The sequence below is a fragment of the Coffea arabica genome, chromosome 2c, assembly GCF_036785885.1.
Source record: "Coffea arabica cultivar ET-39 chromosome 2c, Coffea Arabica ET-39 HiFi, whole genome shotgun sequence".
NCBI lineage: Eukaryota > Viridiplantae > Streptophyta > Magnoliopsida > Gentianales > Rubiaceae > Coffea > Coffea arabica.
In genome coordinates, this window is record NC_092312.1 from 22,451,279 (window position 1) to 22,471,767 (window position 20,489).

The following is a 20,489-nucleotide window of genomic DNA, read 5'->3' on the forward strand; positions in this document are numbered from 1 at the left end:
ATAGAGTATGTGTTGCCTGGTTCATACTGTTTTACTAGAATGCTTTGACAGGCCAGTCTACACTTTACTTTGGAGTGCTCTGTTTCTTGGACAAATACAAAAATTAAGCTTTGTTTAGTGCCTGTTCTAAGTAGAACTGTAAACGAATCGAACCGCTCACGAGCGACTCGAGTCAAGCTCGATTCGAGTTCAATCAATATCAAGCTCGAGCTCGAGTCAAATTCGAGTTCGAACAATATTAAGCTCGTTACTTGCAAGCCGGCTCACGAGCTCAAGTGTGTGTATGTGTGTGTATATATATATTAATAAAATTACATATATATCCTTAATATTTTATTATTTATTAAGAAAAAATATTATTTTATTTATTTTTTAAAAAAATAATTATTTTTAATTTTTTCGAGTTCGAGCTTTAAATTGTCAACTCGTCGAGCTCGAACTCAAGTTCGAGTTTAATAAAACTAAGTCAAGACTTAACTCGATTAGACCAAAACTCGACTCAACTCGGCTCGTTTGTAGCCCTAGTTCTAAGCAACTTAACTTTAGTTTGTCATTTGATGCTAGTCCTTTGATAAGTGAACCAGACAGTTTATACTGTTGAATTGCTATCTAGGTTGGTTAATCTGAGCATCTGTTTAACTTTTATGTCTTTAAGTCCTAAGATGCAATGGTGGGTAGCGTGTTAGCCTCCTCATTGCTGGGCCGTGACATCTAAAACTAGCACGCTTCTACCGATAGATTAGAGCAGGCCAATGCCCAATAATACAGATTTTTTGTTACCTGAACTGGTTAGTGGATACTCGTGTGGTCATATTGGGGCCCTGGATTGTTCATGTCTAAAAATAACAAAGATAAAAGATTGAGTCAAATGTCTTCGATATTCTTTTTTTTGTTTTATTTTTATAGCAAAATCAATCCTTGTGTAATGGGGCAAATCCACGCATGACACATGTCAGTTCGGCATGCCGCACACACGAGGTCGGCCATATAAATCCCACAGCTCGTACACCTCAATTCGGCGTAAAAGGGGCCAGCTCGGCCGTAACAGACGCCTCTCCATGGAATGGGCCTCGTGGGCCACCGCCTCTGAACTTGTAGGGGTCGTCATACAAAATCCTAGGAAGACTCCGAACCCTAAGGGGACTCCTACTCCTATATGGAAACTACTACCCGGAAGCCTATAAATATGGCGCCATAAGGCGACATAAGGTACACGATCTACAGTACTCTATACTATTGCCCTACTCATAGGCTCTGCTGACTTGATCATCGGAGCTATTCTGGGGACCCTAGTCCCGCCGTTGTTCTCTCTCTACAGGATAGTCAGTTCGGTTCTCCCCTCTCGGTTCGGCTACGCTCATCCAGCTCGGCTCGTGGCAGCTCAGCTCGAACTACGTTCTTGGCCGTCGTATCAATTGACGCCATCTGTGGGAACACATAATTCTTCTTTTGCGAATCATGCCAAGGACGAGGTCTCAGAGGAACGCTGATGGATCCAAGGGGAACGAGAGGAGCAGCCCCCAAAACCTCATTCAGGGTCCGACCCCTGGAGAAGAGGAGGCGGGGCACTCACGGATCCCGCCTGAACAATTAGTCTAGACGGTGGCCGAAAACCTACCAACCTTCGAGGCGATCATGAATTACCTCAAAGGGCAGACAGAAGGTCATCCCGGCCAGGGGCCAAAGAGCCAAGGAGATGGGCTGTTCGAATCTTGAACTGAGAGCCCTAACCCCCGGGCCAAGCGGGTGGGCCAGGAGCTCACGCGTGAACAGGTCGACGTTGTGGAGCCTTCTCACAAACACTCCCGAACTGAGCACCCAGAGCCCTTCCGGAGGTATTCCCAGGAGGAGCTCTCCCCGCGGAAAGAGCAGCTCCAGGTATAGGACGAGTTGGACCTGCTTTTAGACCCTGAGGCGAACAAGTACATCGCTTCCCCCTTCGTGCCCGATATCGAGAACTTCCCGCTGCCCGCGAAGTTCAAAATACCGAGCATGAAATCTTACGATGCGACCACGGATCCGGAGGATCACCTGTTCGCTTTCATGAGGCAAATGCGCCTGCAAATGGCTGCGGATGCGGTCAGATGCAAGACCTTTCCAATGTTTCTGGACGGAAAGGCGCGTCAATGGTTCCAGGGCCTTCCCCCCAGGTCTATTCGATCCTTTGCCCAGCTCACACGACTGTTCTCAGCACAGTTCGTTTCGTCGCGGGTCTTCTCCAAAAGCACTGCCCACTTGATGACCATCCATCAGAAGCCTGAGGAGTCCTTACGCGAGTTTATGGTGCGCTTCAATAATGAGTCCCTCCAGGTCCGCGACCGGGATGACAAGGTAGTCATGGCCGCCTTTATTAACAGGCTGCGTAAACAGAAACTCTACACCGAACTCGTGGAAAGACCTCTCAAGTCAGTACGAGAGATACAGGACCGAGCTCACGAGAAGGCCAACGTTGAGGAGGCCAATCGCCTAAAGAGCATGCAGGAGAGACTAAGGAACGATAAGCGCAGGAGAAGCACTGATCAGATAGACGTGCGGCCTGGCCAGAGGCGGAAGAATGCCTACGACCGCCTGCCCAGGACTCGGCCCCTGGGAGGAGACAAGTCATGGACTACCCTCACCGCACCTCGATCTCGGGTCCTGGCAGTGATGGAACAGGAAGGGCTCTCCCGACCTCCCCGGCTCTTGGCCGGAGACATGAGCAGACGGGACCAGGGTCTGTACTGTGCGTATCACCGAGATGTGGAACACGATACGGAGGACTGTCATCACCTCAAGAAAGATATCGAAAAGTTGATTAGACGAGGCCACCTCGGGCAATTCATACGTGATGAACGAACTGACCAGCGACGGGAAAGGCCCCAACCGGAGCACCTGAGCTACTCTCGAGACTGACCTCAGGGGCCCCGTGGCCGAACTCCCGAGCAGGAAGCTCAGAATCTTGCCTGGGTGATTAACACTATTGCAAGAGGACCAGTTGGAGGGGACAGCCATACAGCTCGGCGACATAACCACCCTCCTCCCAGCGGAGAGAGTTCGAGCAAACGATTGAAGATGTACGAGGAAATCATTTACGGACCTGAGAATGCGGTCCCTTTGGCCTCTAATAATCACGAAGCCATCGTGATAAAGGTCATTACCTGCAACTACAAGGTAAAAAAGGTATACATAGACAATGGTAGTGCCATAGACGTACTGTATTATAAGACCTTTAAGGAGCTACAGCTAGAGGATAGACAGCTCGTCCCAATTCGAACTCCATTGATCGGTTTTGCACATTCTCCGGTGAGGCCGGAGGGAATGATAACTCTCATGGTTACGGTGGGGGTGTCTCCGAAGTGCCGAACTGTTCCGGTAAATTTCGCGGTGATAAAAGAGCCTTCATCGTACAATATGATTATAGGGCGGCCCACCCTGAACGCCCTTCGGGCTGTCTGCTCCACCTTGCACCTCAGTATGAAATTTCCTACTCCTGCTGGGGTAGCTAAGGTGCTCGGAGATCCAGAGGTGGCCAGGACCTGTTACATTGCAACTCTTAAGGGCAAAGAAAAGTTAGTTGCTCAGACAGCTTGTTTGGAACCCTGGGAGCCTGTGGAGAAAGGAGAGAGACTGGAGACGGACGAGGGACTGGCCGAGCTGTCGATCTGCCCGGAGTGACCTGAGCGCACTGTCAAAGTCGGCACCTGTCTAAGTGAGCTGACCCGAAATGAATTGGAAACCCTTTTAGAAGAATATGCGGAGATCTTCGCTTGGAGCGCTGAGGACATTCCCGGGATCTCCGCCGAGCTAGTTGTTCACAAGTTGCACGTGGACCCTCATGCCCGACCTGTGAAGCAGAAAAAAAGGAATTTTACGCCGGAGCGAAACGAGGTCGTCAAGAGTGAGGTAGGTAATCTGTTGGAAGCCAAGATCGTGAAAGAAATCTATTATCCGATCTGGCTGGCTAACCCAGTCCTGGTCAAAAAGGAAGTAAGGACTTGGAGGATGTGTGTGGACTTCACCGATTTAAATAAGACTTACCCAAATGACTGCTACCCACTACCGCGGATTGACTAGCTCGTGGACTCAACATTTAGGTATGAGATTTTCTGTTTCTTGGACGCCTTCAAAGGATACCATCAGATAGCCCTGGACAAGGAGAATCAGGAGAAGATCTCGTTTATCATTGAGAACGGCACTTACTGTTACGCCACCATACCGTTCGGGGCTGAAAAATGCGAGCGCGACCTACCAGAGGCTGGTCAATAAGTTGTTTAAGGACCAGATCAGTCGAAATATAGAGGTCTACGTGGATGACATGTTGGTGAAAAGTCGGACTCAGGAGCAGTTCATTGCTGACCTCAGGAAAATTTTTGATGTCCTTCGGAGCTCACAGATGCGGCTGAACCCCAAGAAATGCACATTTAGAGTCAGGTCGGAAAAATTCCTGAGCTATATGATTTTCAAAGAAGGGGTAAGAGCTAACCCAGACAAAATCAATGCTATCATGGACATGGCTCCACCTCGAAATATTAAGGAGGTGCAACGCCTGACTGGGAGGATGGCATCTCTGAACCGGTTCTTGTCCAAGTCAGCAGTTCGGGGCTCTTCTTTCTTCAGAGTCTTGAGAAGAGGTCCTCAATTTGAGTGGACCTCGAAGTGCCAGAAGGCATTTGACGAGCTGAAAGCTCACCTTGCTCGGTTGCTGGCCCTAACCTCTCCCGAGTAGGGGGAAACCCTGTTCATCTATCTAGCTGTGGGGGAGGAAGCTGTTAGCGCTGTGTTGGTGCGAGAGGAAGACAAGGTCCAGAAACCCGTATACTATGTTAGTCGCGCCCTACAGGAGGCCGAAGCAAGGTACTCGGCAATAGAACGCTATGTCTTGATATTAGTACATGCCGCTCGGAAGCTCTGGTTGTACTTTCAACCTCACCCCATAGTAGTGGTGACGGACCAGCCCCTGAAGCAGATCCTCTCCAAGTCCGATATCTTGGGTCGGATGGTGAAATGGGCTGTGAAACTGTTAGAGTACGACCTCGGTTACCAGCCGAGGACGGCCATCAAAGTCTAAACCCTGGCAGACTTCATGGCAGAAGGCGTCTCCTTTGGATCGTCCGAAATGGAGGTCGACCAGGCCAAAGAAGTAGGAAAGGCTGGAAAGGTCAAAGAAATTGCTAAGGACGCACACACTAGACTAGCAGCCAAGGCCCTACAGGCCCAAGAAACTACCAAGGCCACACAGGCCCAAGAGGCAGTTGAGGTCCTGCGGACTGGAGATACTGCCGAGGTCGCCCAAACCAATCAGGTAGCAGAGGTCGGACAGGCCGAAGACGCAGCTAAGGCCGAACAGGCCAGAGAAGCTGCCGAGGTCGGACAGGCCGGAGACGCAGCTGAGGCCACACGGACCAGAGAAGCTGACGAGGTCGGACAGGCCAAAGAAGCAGCGGAGACCGAGCAGACCCAAGAAACTGCCAAGGTCGGATAGGCCAGAGAGGCAGTTAAGGTCAGACGGGCCGGAGAGGCTGCCGAGGTCACGCAATCTGGAAGAGCAGTCCAGGCCGAACTGGCCAAAGAGGCTGCTCAGACCAGGAAGGCTACAGAGGCTGCAGGACGAACAGAACCTATCTGGACGCTATACGTAAACGGCGCGTCGAGCAGGGAAGGATGTGGGGCAGGACTCCTCCTAATCAACCCCACTGAGGAAGAGCTGGCCTACGCCTTGAGGTTCGATTTTAGAGTCTCTAATAATGAAATCGAATACGAGACTCTAATTGCAGGGATGGAGATGGCTCGAAAATTAGGGGCTGAGTCAATAAAAATCTACAGCGATTCGCAGTTGATAGTGAACCAGGTACTGGGGAGCTACGAGGTCAAAGAGGGGCCACTAAGGAAGTACATCGCCAAGATGCATGAGCTGATGGACCAGTTCAAGCAGTTCACGCTCGAGCAGATCCCACGGAGCCAAAACAAGAGAGCTGATGCCCTGTCCAAACTGGCATCTACCTTGTTTAGCACTTTAAATCAAAAAATATTGGTGGAGGTCGTCAAAAGTCGGGCGTATGAACAGTTAAACACCACAGTCATTTAGGTGATAAGCTCTTGGATGGATCCCATTGTCCAATACCTGACTCATGGGGAGCTCCCCCCGAGCAGGGCGGAGGCCCGCAAAGTCCTCCTCAAATCACAAAAGTACGTACTCACGCATGGAGTACTATATAGGAAATCTTACTTGCAGCCATGGTTAAAGTGTGTGACGCTTGAGGAAAGGAGCTATGTCTTGCGCGAACTATATGAGGGGATCTGTGGCAATCACGTCAGGCCAAGGGTACTGGCCAAGAAGGGAATGTTATCTGGATACTATTGGCCCACCATCTTCAGGGACTCCGCCGAGCCGGTAGCCAGATGCAAGTATTGTCAGTTGCACGCTCCAATTCACCATGTCCCAACTCAGGAGATGGTTCCTCTCCATAGCTCGTGACCGTTCTTTCAATGGGGAATTGACCCACTAGGCCCATTTCCCCGAGCTCCGGGAGGTTATGAGCATCTGGTAGTGGCCATTGACTACTTTACTGAATGGATAGAGGTCGAGCCACTCAGCACGATCAATAATAGGTCGATCCAGAAGTTTCTTCAGAAGGGCATAGTCTGCCGATTTGGCATACCCCGGATTCTGATCTCAGATAATGGATGGCAATTTGCAGATAGATCCCTCCAGGAGTGGTGCACCGAGCTCGGCATCCAGCAGCGTTTCACTTCCGTAGGGCACCCACAAGCTAATGGACAGGTCGAGAATGCTAACAGGACCATCTTGCACGGCCTGAAGACACAAATAGAGTCTGCCAGAACTGGCTGGCTGGAGGAGTTGCCTACCATATTGTGGGCCTACCGGACAATACCTCGGACGGCCACCCGGGAAACCCCGTTCGTCCTGACATATAGGGTCGAAGCAGTGATTCCAGCAGAAATTGGAGTACTCTCAAGTAGGGTGCAACACTTCGTGGCTAGGGATAACGAGGAGGAGATGCGACTCAACCTAGATCTGCTCGAGCATCGAAGGGAAGAAGCAAACATAAGAATGGCTAAGTATAAAGGTCAGGTCGCACGATACTACAACGCCAGAGTAAGGCACCTCTCTTTCAAATCAGGGGACTTGATTTTGCGCAGAAACTCTGTGAGCTGAGCTAGGGGCACGAGCAAGTTAGACCCGAATTGGAAAGGTCCCTACGTGGTGAAAGAAGCTGATCGGGCGGGGTACTGTAAGCTAGCTCATCTCAATAGGGATAAGGTCCCGCGCACCTGGCACAATTCGAATTTAAGGCTTTTTCGCTAGACCTTAGCCCAAGCGGAGGAAGGAAGTTCGGAAGATTTACGTGGCCATAGCTGCAGAGGTCAGCTCGATGGGTAGTTAGCTCGGTAAGCTGTTAGATCGGTACTTGGGGTCACAAGAATGTATTCAAGATTCTATGAAAAAATAAAAAATTCTTTGCCAAGTGTTGAATGAACAGGCCATCTATTTCCTTTCCAAAAGAAATATACATAAGGGGGGCCATACAAAAAGAGTTGGCTAGCTCGGACCCTACTCTACGTCCTACCTACACCTATGCTGAGCATTGCCTAATTTTCTCCTTGCAGCTCCTGCTCGGCGGAGGTTGCAGGCAGGGAAGGATCCGCCACCAGCGCGGCCAGGTCGCACCCATGCGTGTAGCCGTCCACGAGCCTGTCAATCTGGTGAACTGCCTGGGGATTATAGTTGGGCCACCTGCTCAGGTCGAACCCAAGCAAGTTCAGAGATTGCACGTCATGCATGGCTTGGGCGTACCCCACCTGCAGGATGGGCCCGTTAAAAATGGCCAGGTCCTTCATAAAGTCCTCAGACTTCTTGAAGTCCCTGACGCCCAGCTAGCGGCCCTCCTCACGAGCTGCTTCAATCTGACCAAGCAGCTCGGCGGATTTCTTCTGCTCCACCTCCAGCTGTGTGGTCAGCTCGACCGACTTCTTTTTTTCCAGCTCACAGGAGGCCTGAGACTCGGCAAGCTGCTTTTTCACGGACTCTAGCTCTGCCTCCGCTGCCTCCAACTGACTGGACAGCATGTTCTTGGCCGCATCAGCCTGGAAGAGATTCTCTCCCATGTTCTCGTACCTTTGTGCCAACTCGGCACCAGTCACATTGAGCTACAAGACGAACACAGAATAAGAGACTGACAAGTCAAAGGAATTTCACTGAGGCACCACCAGTTGAGGAGTTACCTGAGCTACACTCAGGTAATAGTGCTCCAGTAGCTCAGAATTGGACGCGAGTTGGATGAAGTGGTGATCACGTGAGAGCACCGTACCCCTGATAAGCTCCCGGGCAGTCTCTGGGAACTGAGTTCGGTCGTTCACCGATAACCCCCATTTGGGGCAGAAATGCAGGGGATGCGGGTGAGTGCGCAGCCCGGAAGGAGGCTTCAGAGGTATCACATTCCTCCTCCGCCACATAGCTGGTGACGACTCGGACGAGGCCTGCTGCTCGGCAGTGTTCACCCCGTAATGGGTTGCGGAGGCTGCTGAGGGCCCTTTCAGGGGCGGAGGAGAAGTCTCCTCAGTTCGCGCCTTCTCGGCCACGGTCTTCTTCCTCTTTTTCTTAGGCTCCTCCCCAGGCGATGACTGAGCTGCAATCTGAGGAGTAGACACTGGTGGAGGGGGAGGAGCTGCGCTGCTAAGAGCGGTGGAAGGTGCAGGAGCAGGCGTGCTCGTGCTGCCAGTTCCCCCAATGTTCAACAATTGAGAAAACCTCTTCACTACAAAAGAGAAAGGATGGGTCAGTCGGACGATGTGACCAAACTTAAAAACAAAAAAAAAAAAAAAAAAGAGAAGGGATGAGGTCAAGAAGTTACAAGCTGTCAGCTCCTCGAGGGTGAGGGGTCGGAGATCGGGGGCAGGGTTGTTCACCTCTACTCGAATCAACCCCGCCGACCAGAGTTGGGCATTATTAAATACCTTCACCTTTAGCCGAGCTTCTGAGCTGACCAGACGGTCCAACTCGGCCGCTGGCAGAGGTGAGGGAATGGGATCAGATACCTGGGTCTCCTCCCTCCAGGTCAGGGGAGGAAACCCTGTATTCTTCACAAAAAAAAACTGGGCTTTCCAGCCCTTGATTGAGGAGGGCATCTATGTGAACAGCTCGCGGGTGGGGAGCTCCCTTCCGCTCCTGCGAGCGAAGTAGAACCAACCGTGAACCGGGCCACTCATTTTCATTTGAAAAAATGACCTAAACAGGTCCAAAGAGTAAGGGATTTCAAGAACGCGGCACAAAATAAAAAAGCCAATGATGGACCGAATAGCATTGGGGACGAACTGGATGATCCGAATCCCCCAAAAGGTTAGGATCTGGTAAAGAAACTGAAGGATAGGAAGGCGGAAACCAACCACGAGCTGATCTTTGTAGATGGCCACGAACTCAGAAGGAGGTCGACAAGCGTACTCCCCTGGCCAGGCAGCCCTAGTCTCGAACTGAGGGGGAATGTCATACCTCCCTACTTGTTCGTCTGCATCCCCTAGTCCAAGAGGGGGGATAATCTCGACCTTCCCGAAGTCGATATCCGGCCCCCTGGGGCGTCCCGCCCTGGTACGAGCTGGAACTGCCTCCAGAGGAATCTCTGGGGCAGCAGCTTCAGCTTCAGGTTGGGCAGGTTGACCGGGCTGGTCCATGTCTATGGCTGGAGAGGGTGCTGGGGAAGGAAGATATTCAGACCCAGACGAACTGGAAGAAGAAGAGCTAGAAGAAGAAGAGAGTATCTCTATAGGAGCAGGTCGGACTACTCTACGTCTAGGTGCTGAGCTAGTAAGGTCTGAATGTGTAGTAGAAAAAGACATAAAAAGAAAAGAAGACTTACTAGCGGATAAGAGGGAAGAGCTGGTAGGTGCTTAAAAGGAGACGCTATTCTCGGATGGACTCACTAAGCGTGGAGCGAGTTGATGAAGATTTGGAAGGAGGAAAAGTGAGATAGGAAGCTTGAAAATGACGTTTGGTGAGGTCTATTTATAGGCCACCTGGGCGGGAAGACAAAGAGTCCCGAATTGAAATTTCGAATTTATTGCAAAGGAATTGCTACCTTGGGAGACGTTTGAGCTGACAACCACCGTTGTGAGAGAACGTGACCGTTGAAGTGAGAGTTGCGACAGTAGACATGGCGGTTACCCGAACAAGGGGCACGATCATGGGATCGTGGGCCCCACACCACGCCGACCTGACGCCTCGTAATTTGGTCCAGACTCACGCGACCTCTCGGTGACTCTAGACTCAAAGGGGGGCTAGTGTAATGGGGCAAATCCACGCATGACACATGTCAACTCGGCATGCCGCACACACGAGGTCGGCCATATGGATCCCACAACTCGTACACCTCAGTTCGGCGTAGAAGGGGCCAGCTCGGCCGTAACAGACGCCTCTCCATGGAATGGGTCTCGTGGGCCACCGCCTCCGAATTTGTAGGGGTCGTCATACAAAATCATAGGAAGACTCCGAACCCTAAGGGGACTCCTACTCCTATATGGAAACTATTACCCGGAAGCCTATAAATATGGCGCCATAAGGCGACACAAGGTACACGATCTACAGTACTATATACTATTGCCCTACTCATAGGCTCTGCTGACTTGACCGTCGGAACTATTCCGGGGACCCTAGTCCTGCCGTTGTTCTCTCTCTACAGGATAGTCAGTTCGGTTCTCCTCTCTCGGTTCGGCTACGCTCATCCAGCTCGGCTTGTGGCAGCTCAGCTCGGACTGCGTTCTTGGCCGTCGCATTACCTTGCAATATTCTTTTTTTTTTTTTAAGAAAAGGCAACAATAATAATAATAAGTTTGTTGGATTTGGATTTATCCCACTAACTGTTATTGGGATATACCCCAAGCCCAACAAAGTTAACAAGAGTGTTTTTTTTTTTTTTGCAGTATTCATGTTCTAGTAAGCCGTGTCCCAAATTGAGTGCGTTACTGATTCTCAGTAACTTGGCTTTCTAGTATATCGCAAATTAATATTTACTTCCCTTTATTTTTATTTATACATAATCTGTTATCGAGAAAAATATAAAGAGAGAACATGAGTAACTAGTGACAATTAATAGCAATTATTCAAATTTTTGTGAGTAATCAATTATTTTTCTACAAAATCCGTTAAATTTTTCACAAGGCAAAAAAAGGGAGGAAAGTGCAGAAAAATGCAAAAAAAAAAAAATTCAACATTCCTCTAACAAAATATATATAAAGGAAAAAATGTCTGAGTTTCCTTCAATTGTTCATACTATTGCCTGCAAACAAACATTACCTTGGGTAATACTAAATTTTTCTTGGTGTTTTTTTCTTATATATCACCGTCATTCTATTCTATTGAGTTGTATTGCGATAGGTTCATATTCCTTGTTGATCGAAGAGAATATGCGGTTGAACAAATGCCGAAGGAAGAGCTTAAACAGAGATCTCAATTGGTAAATGTTCTTCTTCTTCTTTTTTCCAGAAAGATATATTATTAACATATTATATTCTACAATCCCTTTGGGTATTAATATCCTCGAGTTAAATTCATCATTAAATGATGAAATGAATATTTTTTCGACCTTTAAATTTTAACAATTTCAAACATTTAAAATACAAAAAAAAAAAAAAAAGCTATTATCACATAGGAATACAAATTGAAGGAATGGTTCCTACGAGGACCATAGAATTTCCCGATCATATGTAACTGAACTTCTACCCCCTTGTGATCCTCCTACATATTATGAAAATTCAACCATAAGAGTTGGTAAAATGTCAGCCATTTGCTCTCAGATATCCAAACCTGCAACCTTTTTGTACAAGATAAACTATCTAATCAATACCAGTCAAGAAGTTCAATCCTGAGAATTTATGCAGCATCAGAGAGTCGATTAGCTAAATACACTGCCGAGAGTAGGCCTGTCAACGGGTCGGGTCTAGACCCGGATCCGGACCGGATCCGTGAAATTATTGCGGGTATGGGTAGGGATTTAATTCCGTTTCCCGGATCCGGATCCGTTTTGTCAAACAAAAAACGGGTCGGATACGGAATATAGTATTCCGACCCGTATTAGACCCGGATCCGAATATAAATGAATTAATAATTTAAAAAATATATATTTATCAATATAATTTGATTAGGGTGATGTATTTTAATAAAATTAATTTGATTTCTTTTCTTATTTGATTTTTTCTTTGCATTAGTTAGAAATTAGTTTACAAATATATTTTTTTCTCATTTTTATTAGAAATTATAAAATTTGATAAATTTGTTCGGGTAGACCCGGATCCGGATCCGGAACATAGAATAAAAGACCCGTCGGGTAAACGGGTCGGATCCGGATCCGGCATAGTAATTCGGGTCCGAGTCTGGAATAATGAATTTCGGCTCGGACCCGACCCGTTGACAGCCCTAGCCGAGAGAGAGCTCATAATCTCTGTCAACTTTTCATCTTCCAGGTTCCTTTACATTTGAAGTTTAATACTAGGTGTGAAAATAACTTGTGAATTGATTATGTCAAATTAGATGGCAGGAAACTAAGCATTAGAAATGCCGGACGGACTAAAATACACGAAAGAAAAATAAAGTAGAGGATCCAGAATTTGTTGCAACAAAATAGATTCCCATGTATCCAAAAACTATCCAGGACGGGCACTTAGTCGGCAACAAATAAAATTGATAAGACACTGAATAAGATTTCGTTCAAAAGTTTCTTCCATAACATGATACCAGCTTTATGCTACGAACCATGTAGACTACAAAATTGGCCATAGAGATACAGTAACAGGACAACATTACTCCTAAAATACACTCGTGTTCTTATTTCCACCAGTAAGCAGACTGAAGAAAGGATCTTCTTTCTGTTCATCAACTTTGTCCGTCAGTTTGAAACCAGAATCAAGTTTGTTTGATGTTGATGGTGAAGGAGCTTGCACGGACATGAAGGCAACTTTTTCCTTCCCAGCCTTGCGTTTTAAAGGATTCGAATGTGTAGATGAGCTTGAAGTTGTGAGCAGGCCACCTTCTAGAGCCATATTACTGTTTGCAGTTGGTCCTGCACCAGAAGAACCATCTCTTAGATGCTTCTCTTCATTACTTTCTGAAACAGGATCAGCTAATGAACCATTGTCCTTCGTCATGCCATCAGGACCTTCTACAGCAGCTTCAGGATATGCCTTGCCGGTTTCGTAATCTAGAGGAGAACCAGAAGCATACCGTTAAGTTCCTTTAAAGGTGATACCTTTAGTAACAAGATTAGCATGAAGTAGAGGTAAAGGTACTCTACCCTATAAAAGCAATATTGTGGAGCGTTGCTTCATATTTCCTAAAGGTTGGTTACAGAAACGAAGAGAGAGAGCTGCAGTAATTTCCCCTTAGGCCTAATCTTTAATTACCTCCAAGCAAAACCTCAATGCTCTGATACTGCACTGGAGATGCCCTTTGGGAAACATCTTCCCTGCCATCCTTTCCTTGGGTTTTGGATTCACTTTCATTCATTTTTTCAACTAATATATACTTATCTGTCTGCCAAATGCATTCTAAGGAGATAAATTGCTCCTTTATAGGATAATATTCCCTAAATACCTGCACAGTGCCCAAATAAGAAAAGAGAATGTTTCAAATGAATTGGCAAAGGAAATCATCTCTTTAACCTGAGGTCCATAAAACAGTAACTAATATAAACTAATGCAAAAGAATTCATTAGACTACAAACTCAGTGAAAATAACCTCGAAACCTTCTTCAGTAATTTTAATAGCCTGCTCCTTTCGAGATAGTGAAGAAACGGAGTCGTATACACAAACAACATCAAGGAGTATCTGTTTGAAAGGAACAGTAAACCAACTTAGACAAATTAAATTGTGAACTCTATTAATTATGAAATCAAATCTCTATCACCGATATGATTACATGGATTTTCATCACTAAGCTCATTGAAGAAACAAAGCACTTACTTGTTGAATCAAGACTCGAAGGCGTGCAAGCAGTGACAAAATGGTCAGTGAAAATCCCATGAAGAATGATTGAGCAAGCAGTTTAGATATATCTCTGTTGGTTGTTATGGAAAAAACAGATGACAACTATCTGCAAGGACCATGCAAGGCTGCACTAAAAAATCCTACACAATAATACCAACTGTGAAGAGGAATTTCCTACATGATTAACTGAACCATGAATGCTAAGACAAAGAAAGCAAAAAAATAAAGGATCAAATCTTAATCTGAAACTACAAAGAAGAGTAAATTAGAGCAGTGATAATTGTACTCATATCCCATCTCTGATTACAATAGGATGCTTCTTATATATGACAGGAGGTCTTAAGTCATAGAACTAGTTAAGGACAATAAATACAAAGACAAAATTAGCTTGATTAAAGAAAGCTAACAGGAAACCACGTAAATAGCTCAAAATGTTACTCCACATTATTAGTTCACACACTTGAAATGTCACTTTGAAACTGGTACGAGCAGAAGCTCTTCAAGACTTTCAATTTCAAAAGATTAACATGAACCAATTGAAAAGAAAATAGAGGGTGTGAAATGAGTAGGGAATCTTGGATAAATGAACCCATTAATTTCCAGAAGTGAATCTTTAGTCAAAGCTACTGCATACAAAAACAAAAATTCAACCAAAGGATACACAGCTGCCTTCAACATTGGCTCAACCATCTGCAACAGAGATAGAGCACAATTGAGAAGATAGTTTCATGAATCAGAGCATACTGATCCCTTCTAATTATGTTTTCAACTAGTGCGAAAATTAGTACTTGTTGGATGTAAATAGACCAAAAGGAAACTAATCGCTTAAAAGCCCCATAAGAAATTGAAAATAACCACATCTTCACTCTAGTTCTCCCACTGGTTGTGGTGTAAGGTGGAGGAGCAGATACGCTTCCTTGGGAAAGAACGAAGATTCCAGCTAATTCTATTTCTCTTGTGGACAATGATACCAAAGAAGTAGATGCAAGAGGATGGTAAAGAAAGAAGGCAACAGTGATCTGTTAATGATTCGCTGCTACAGGAAGATAACACAAGAACAATGGAAGAGACTGAAATCAACCAATTTTAATCCTCTAAGGTCCAAAGATTTTGATGGACGATGGCTTAGATTAATTTGGACATCAAAACAATGGGAAATTTTTTAAAAGCACAGATGTAAGATCATAGTTTATGGCATGCCTCACAACATACGCTCAACTGAGGCATGTAGAAAACTGAAGGTAGAATAACAATTTAAAGAAACAACTGTGAGCAACAAATCACAAACAAATGTACTACCTTTGATAGTAAACGTGCAACTCCAAGAAGCCTTTCCAAAAAGTTATATTTGCCACCATCACACCTTCTCCGCTTCAAACTGAAACCCAATGTAAAAGAAGGCATGCAAACAGGATTACAAATTGAACAAATGAAAGGCCAAAAGTTTTGGTATGTGCAATTTGACGGAAAGTAACAGTCTAATCACTACTGATTGTACATTACATTCACAGACTGGTCACTTAATCAATTTTCCTTGGATATTAACTATCAACTTCCAATTTAACTTTTCGAAGCCTCCACATCAAATTACCAAGAAAACGTTAAGAATTTATGGCTTTGCGATCTACTGATGAAACCTCAATGAAATCTTGCTATTTCCTCCAGAAAAAAAAGTGCATGAATCACTAATCAACGCATATGGTAAACAACAATGTTGGAAAATGTGCCCTTCTTTATGTTTATACCTTTCCAAAAGCTGCAGTTTTTGTTTAGGCCTTTTGCCATGGATTACCAGAAAGCAGGAATTCAAGATTTCCTCCAACTTTGCTGATTGCAGAAGCCTCAAATCCCTTCTAACCTGTCACAAAATCACAATTAATTTTAAACCAACAAACCCAATAAGCAAATGCTTGAAGGTATACAGGTTAGTGCTTTACACTGGGCAAGTAAAAACGGAAACCTTAGGCAAAAAAAACATACCAACCTTAAGCAGGTACTGAAAATAAGAGCACCTTCGATGCTGATTCTTATTTTTGTAGACAATTCTATCGAGAATTGCAAATTCTGTCTGCAGCTGACCCAAAAAAGTCTTCAATCTCTCCTCAACTAATTCAAATTCCGAACCCATTACCTTTAATAATGCTAATAACTACACTCGCTGCTCATCCTGTTACCACAAGAGAAGCTTAACTCGGATGTCAAATACACAATTTTCGTGCAAGAAGCTGTTTCGGGCAGCGATTCTTGAAAAGGCGAAGTGGTGGCGAGAGCCAGAGGGGAGTTATCGGAGGTTGTTCCTGGAAACAGGGTTCATTCAGAACTCGTCAAAGGTCACCAAAATAAAGCAACGGGAAAACAGGATACCTAAAAATTCTTAATTTGTTCATCTAGTCCTTCATCTATCACAATCAAGTCGGTTTGATCCTCAAAGTTCCTTGAACAAATCAATTTGTCCTTAAATAAAAGCCATAAATGTAAATGGATCCCAAAAAAGTTTCTAGGTATGTACCAAATACAACTTATGACCGTTCAAACATTGCAAATATCGACTTTCACAAAGGCTATTTTAACAATAACGTACATAATTTAGTATTTAACATTCTCAATCATACTTATATATAATATAAATATGAGTTTTTGAATACAAATTAATCTTATTGTCTCAAATATTTTATTCAACCAACAAATAATTTATTTAACAAGTTTTTGAACAAGTACCCATAGGTAGTAGAATCTTCTATGTTTAAAATCTCTTATATTCTCATTAAGTTGTTACATGGTGGGAAGGCTCCCAGGGTACTTGTGACTAAGGTTGCATTCGAATTTAGTCCAATTCAAGCTCGATCAAATAAAGATTATTAGCAAGTAGTATTGAGTTTTGAGCTCGACTCAAATGAGTTTGAGGATCCTTGCAAGCCATTTGAGTAGCTCAAAATCGATTTTTTAGTGATAAATTGCACAACTTCCATACCTATAAGTGTAATTTCACATATATATCATTTTTAATAAAAAAAAAGCGTAATTACTCCAACTAGCTCGTCGAGCACTCAGGTCTTCTTCTCTAAGACTCGTGCCCGACTCAAACAAATTAAGATTGATTTTGACCAAATTCGAGTCGAGCCGTTGACCGAACTGCTAGCTACTAGTGGTATAATATATATAAGATTTAGGGTCAAAACCTAAAGACGTGTATCCTAATTGCAATTTGGTCCGACTCTGTTGAAGAACTTTGTAAAATTTCCTAGAAAAATTCAAGGAATGATTTAGACATCCGGCTTTTAACTAAATAGACTCGTTCGTGTTTTTTTTCCCCTTTAAAACGCAAAGACTAAAGAGCCCTTGAATATTTTTCATATTAAAGCTTAAGGTGCTATAATATTAGTATAGGCACTTTAGTCTTTTCATGTGACAAAAAGATAAAATGGAAGGATTATGAAATTAAAAGTCCAACATATAAATCATAATCACGAAGGATACAAGCCGGAAGAAGGGGATAATCGCTCTCCTGCAACTGTATTAGCATATACATACAGGGGCTGCTAAGACGCGGACATATCAAAGAGTGGCAGAAATAATGAGACACGATACAAAACGAACAAAGACATTTAATAGCTCCAATGCCTAAAGGGCCAGTGATTTGTTGAAAATACTACTAATTCTGGCTACTAGGGGACGAGGACTAAGACTTGTAAATGTGTACCGAACTAGGAGGAGGGCTAAGACTAGGGGTGCAAACGAGCCGAGCCGATTCGAACATTGAACTTATCGAGCCAGGCTCGACTACTGTACACTCGAGCTCGAGCTCGTCGAGCTCGAAAAAATTGAGCTCGAGCTCGACTCGACTAAGTATGAAGCTAGCTTGAGCTCGACTCGATAAGGCTCGATCTACTCAACTCGACAAGAGCTCGAAATGGCTCGAATTCAGCTCGAAAATTTCTATTACTAAACATAACCAGCTTTATTTAACCTGGCTCCAATAGCATGTTTTAAGCTATTCAATGCCTTGCAAACTTGAATTTAACAATTCCAAACATGAATTAAAAATAACAACAATTCTTCATTGTCCAATAATACATGCACGAAATCAGAAACAAATGTCCACAACTCCACATACATAATTGTTTCACAATTTTTCAATTCAAATGTCCAACACCTCAAACAAACTCAAAAACAAGGAACAAATAGTTTGAAATCACTCTAGATTAAGTCCTCCAGCAACCAATAGCCTCGAGTCTTGGATTCTTTCACCCACAGCCGTGCGCTAAGTATCAATAGAAATAAAAACAAGTCATTTGACTTCAAGCAAAATAGTCTAACATAGCTAACTCAAGATAATCAATTCCAATTTGAAGCAAAATGGTGCACCTATCTCTTTCCCTAGCCTCCAAAATGTACTAAAACAGAAAATGAAAAGGGTTGGAATATTAAAAAAAAAAGAATAAAATTTAACTAAAAGGGACAAAAGTCAAAGCAGCAATTAATCAGACAAGTTGTCGAACACATATAAGCATTCATATGTTTAATTAGTCGTAAAAATGTGCACACGAAGAAATGCACATTCAATTTATCAACTATCAGATTTGTTGAACGAGTGATTGGCCTTCAACCTAATCAGGTAGTATCAATGTTAGCAATTTTGCAAAACAAATGGTAAGTAGACTAGTACAAAAAAAAAAGAGGATAATACTAGTGGTATACGTTTTTTAATTCGTAGTGGTCCTTTTCTTTTTTATAGGCAATTGGCAGTGGTCCTTTATTTCCGTCTTATTGTTGCCCTTTTCTCGAAATGTCAAGTTTTTCATTTTCTTGATTTTCTTTCCTTCTTTGCCCTGTGGATACCAATCACAATTAGAAAAAGGTAAGTATGAATGAATAAATGATGTTACTGTACTATCAATATTTAGGGAACCGTCAGGATCCCCACATCTTCTCACCCCTCTTTTCATCAATTGAAGATAACTGCCTTTTGACAGAAATTTCTTCTGTAAATTCTTGCATTTTTCCCCATTAATTTTCATTAATACAATTATGTCAGAGACGATAGAAAAAGTTGAACAAAAAATCCCAGAAACAGTGTTAAACTCAGGCCACAAAATGCCAGTGGTGGGCTTAGGATGAGCCGCGCATCCTTTGCCACCATCCTTTGCCCGAATGAGAGATAGTAATAATTTTACATCTAAACATTCTACAACAGGAAAGAGGTGAAGAAGTCGATCTGGCTTTAATGACAGGAAACAATCACTTATTCTACCACCAAGCAAGCATCATTATACAGCAACAAAAACAGAAAATAAGGGAAGAAGAGTGATGGATAACCTGTTCGCGAGACCCTCCGGAGCTGATGAAATGTCTACCGTAGCTGCTTCTAACGCTGGCCAACAAACTGGGATTCGGAGAGAAAGGGCCCTTCAATTGAAGGGCGGCAGCGGTGGTGGCGGAAGTGGCTGACTGGTGAGTGGTGAAGACAGTGGTAGCGGCGGCTAGGATTTGCTTTTGATTTGGGGAAAGAAGAATGCCGACAGCGGAACAGCCGAGTGGGAAGAAGAAGAGGTGTGTTTGTGTCTCCACAGTCCACTGTCCGCTGTCTTGGAGAAATAAGAAATTGTATCTAGTTTCTAGTTTAGTAATTAGTTAAATAAGTAGGGGTATTTATGTAATTTTTTACGGCTCGCGAGCCACTCGCTAGCTCACGAGCCTTCGTACAAATGGCTCGGACTCAACTCGTTCTATAAACGAGCGGCTCGAGCTCGATATTGATCAAATTCGAGTCGAATATTGACCGAGTTACTCGCGAGCAACTCGATTCGTTTGCACCCCTAACTAAGACATTATTATATTGGGAACCGGGAAACGTTGGAAAATTTTTTTTTTATTTAAAATTTTGTGATCTTTGTTGAATGATAGGGATGACAAAATATATTTACCTCTTACATGGCAAAAGTATTTTTACTATATATATTGAAACAGTTGCAAATACACTAACAATAACAAATCTTTTTTTTGTTCATTGAACAATTTACAAACCAATTTCAAAATTGAGGCGAGAGGATGGTTATGGCGCTTAACCTTTGGAGCAATATTTTAGCTGAGGACACTATCAAGGAAGTTTTTTTTTTCGAAGATAAATACTTATTAGAATGTTAGGAAAACTAATTCACAGAACTCTTGTATAACTATGAAAGCTAATCTTGGTATCGTAACCCTAAAAGTAATCTTAATAGTCTTAATTATAAAAGTAATATTAATCTTATTTTATGATTCTATGATATTAGATTTTCAAGAACATTTTATAAGTCGAACAAAAGGAGGGATAAGAACGTAATTAAGAGAGTTGAAGTATAGGAGGAAAGGATTGAATTGGATGGTACGGGGAGAGGGAATGTAGACGAGAGATCTCGGATTCGAGTTCTTCCACTTATACTGAAAAAAAAAAAAAAGAATTATATCAGCCACCGTGTAGAAAGTAGAAACTTAGAAAGGGATAGAATGAAATTGTAGGTTCCTGCTTTTCCCGCCATGT

The 20,489-nt window shown here is 44.0% G+C and overlaps 3 protein-coding genes across 3 annotated transcripts; 2 read left to right on the forward strand and 1 right to left on the reverse strand.

The window, feature by feature from the left end:
* The first annotated feature begins 1,992 nt into the window (after window positions 1-1,992).
* Window positions 1,993-2,892, forward strand: LOC113724066 (uncharacterized). Its single transcript, XM_027247009.2, has one exon. The coding sequence runs from the start codon at window positions 1,993-1,995 to the stop codon at window positions 2,890-2,892; it is 900 nt and encodes a 299-aa protein (XP_027102810.2).
* A 159-nt stretch (window positions 2,893-3,051) lies between these two features.
* LOC140035554 (uncharacterized) lies at window positions 3,052-3,654 on the forward strand. The gene has a single exon (XM_072076822.1). The coding sequence runs from the start codon at window positions 3,052-3,054 to the stop codon at window positions 3,652-3,654; it is 603 nt and encodes a 200-aa protein (XP_071932923.1).
* An 8,993-nt stretch (window positions 3,655-12,647) lies between these two features.
* LOC113726832 (uncharacterized) lies at window positions 12,648-19,537 on the reverse strand. Its single transcript, XM_027250713.2, has 9 exons — window positions 19,286-19,537; window positions 15,954-16,266; window positions 15,715-15,827; window positions 15,269-15,347; window positions 14,631-14,659; window positions 13,946-14,039; window positions 13,721-13,810; window positions 13,387-13,576; window positions 12,648-13,184 (listed from the first exon to the last, which is right to left on the reverse strand). Exons 2-9 carry the CDS (start codon window positions 16,095-16,097, stop codon window positions 12,793-12,795), a joined length of 1,131 nt encoding a protein of 376 aa, XP_027106514.1. The 5' UTR covers window positions 16,098-16,266; window positions 19,286-19,537; the 3' UTR covers window positions 12,648-12,792.
* Window positions 19,538-20,489: the final 952 nt, after the last annotated feature.

Coding starts and splice junctions, on each gene's coding strand:
- LOC113724066 (XM_027247009.2), top strand. CDS start 1,993: ATGAAATCTTACGATGCGACCACGGATCCGGAGGATCACCTGTTCGCT.
- LOC140035554 (XM_072076822.1), top strand. CDS start 3,052: ATGTACGAGGAAATCATTTACGGACCTGAGAATGCGGTCCCTTTGGCC.
- LOC113726832 (XM_027250713.2), bottom strand. CDS start 16,097: ATGGGTTCGGAATTTGAATTAGTTGAGGAGAGATTGAAGACTTTTTTG. Junction 15,828..15,953: donor ATTTTCAGTACCTGCTTAAG/GTTGGTATGTTT, acceptor ATTTTGTGACAG/GTTAGAAGGGATTTGAGGCT. Junction 15,348..15,714: donor AAACTGCAGCTTTTGGAAAG/GTATAAACATAA, acceptor ATTGGGTTTCAG/TTTGAAGCGGAGAAGGTGTG.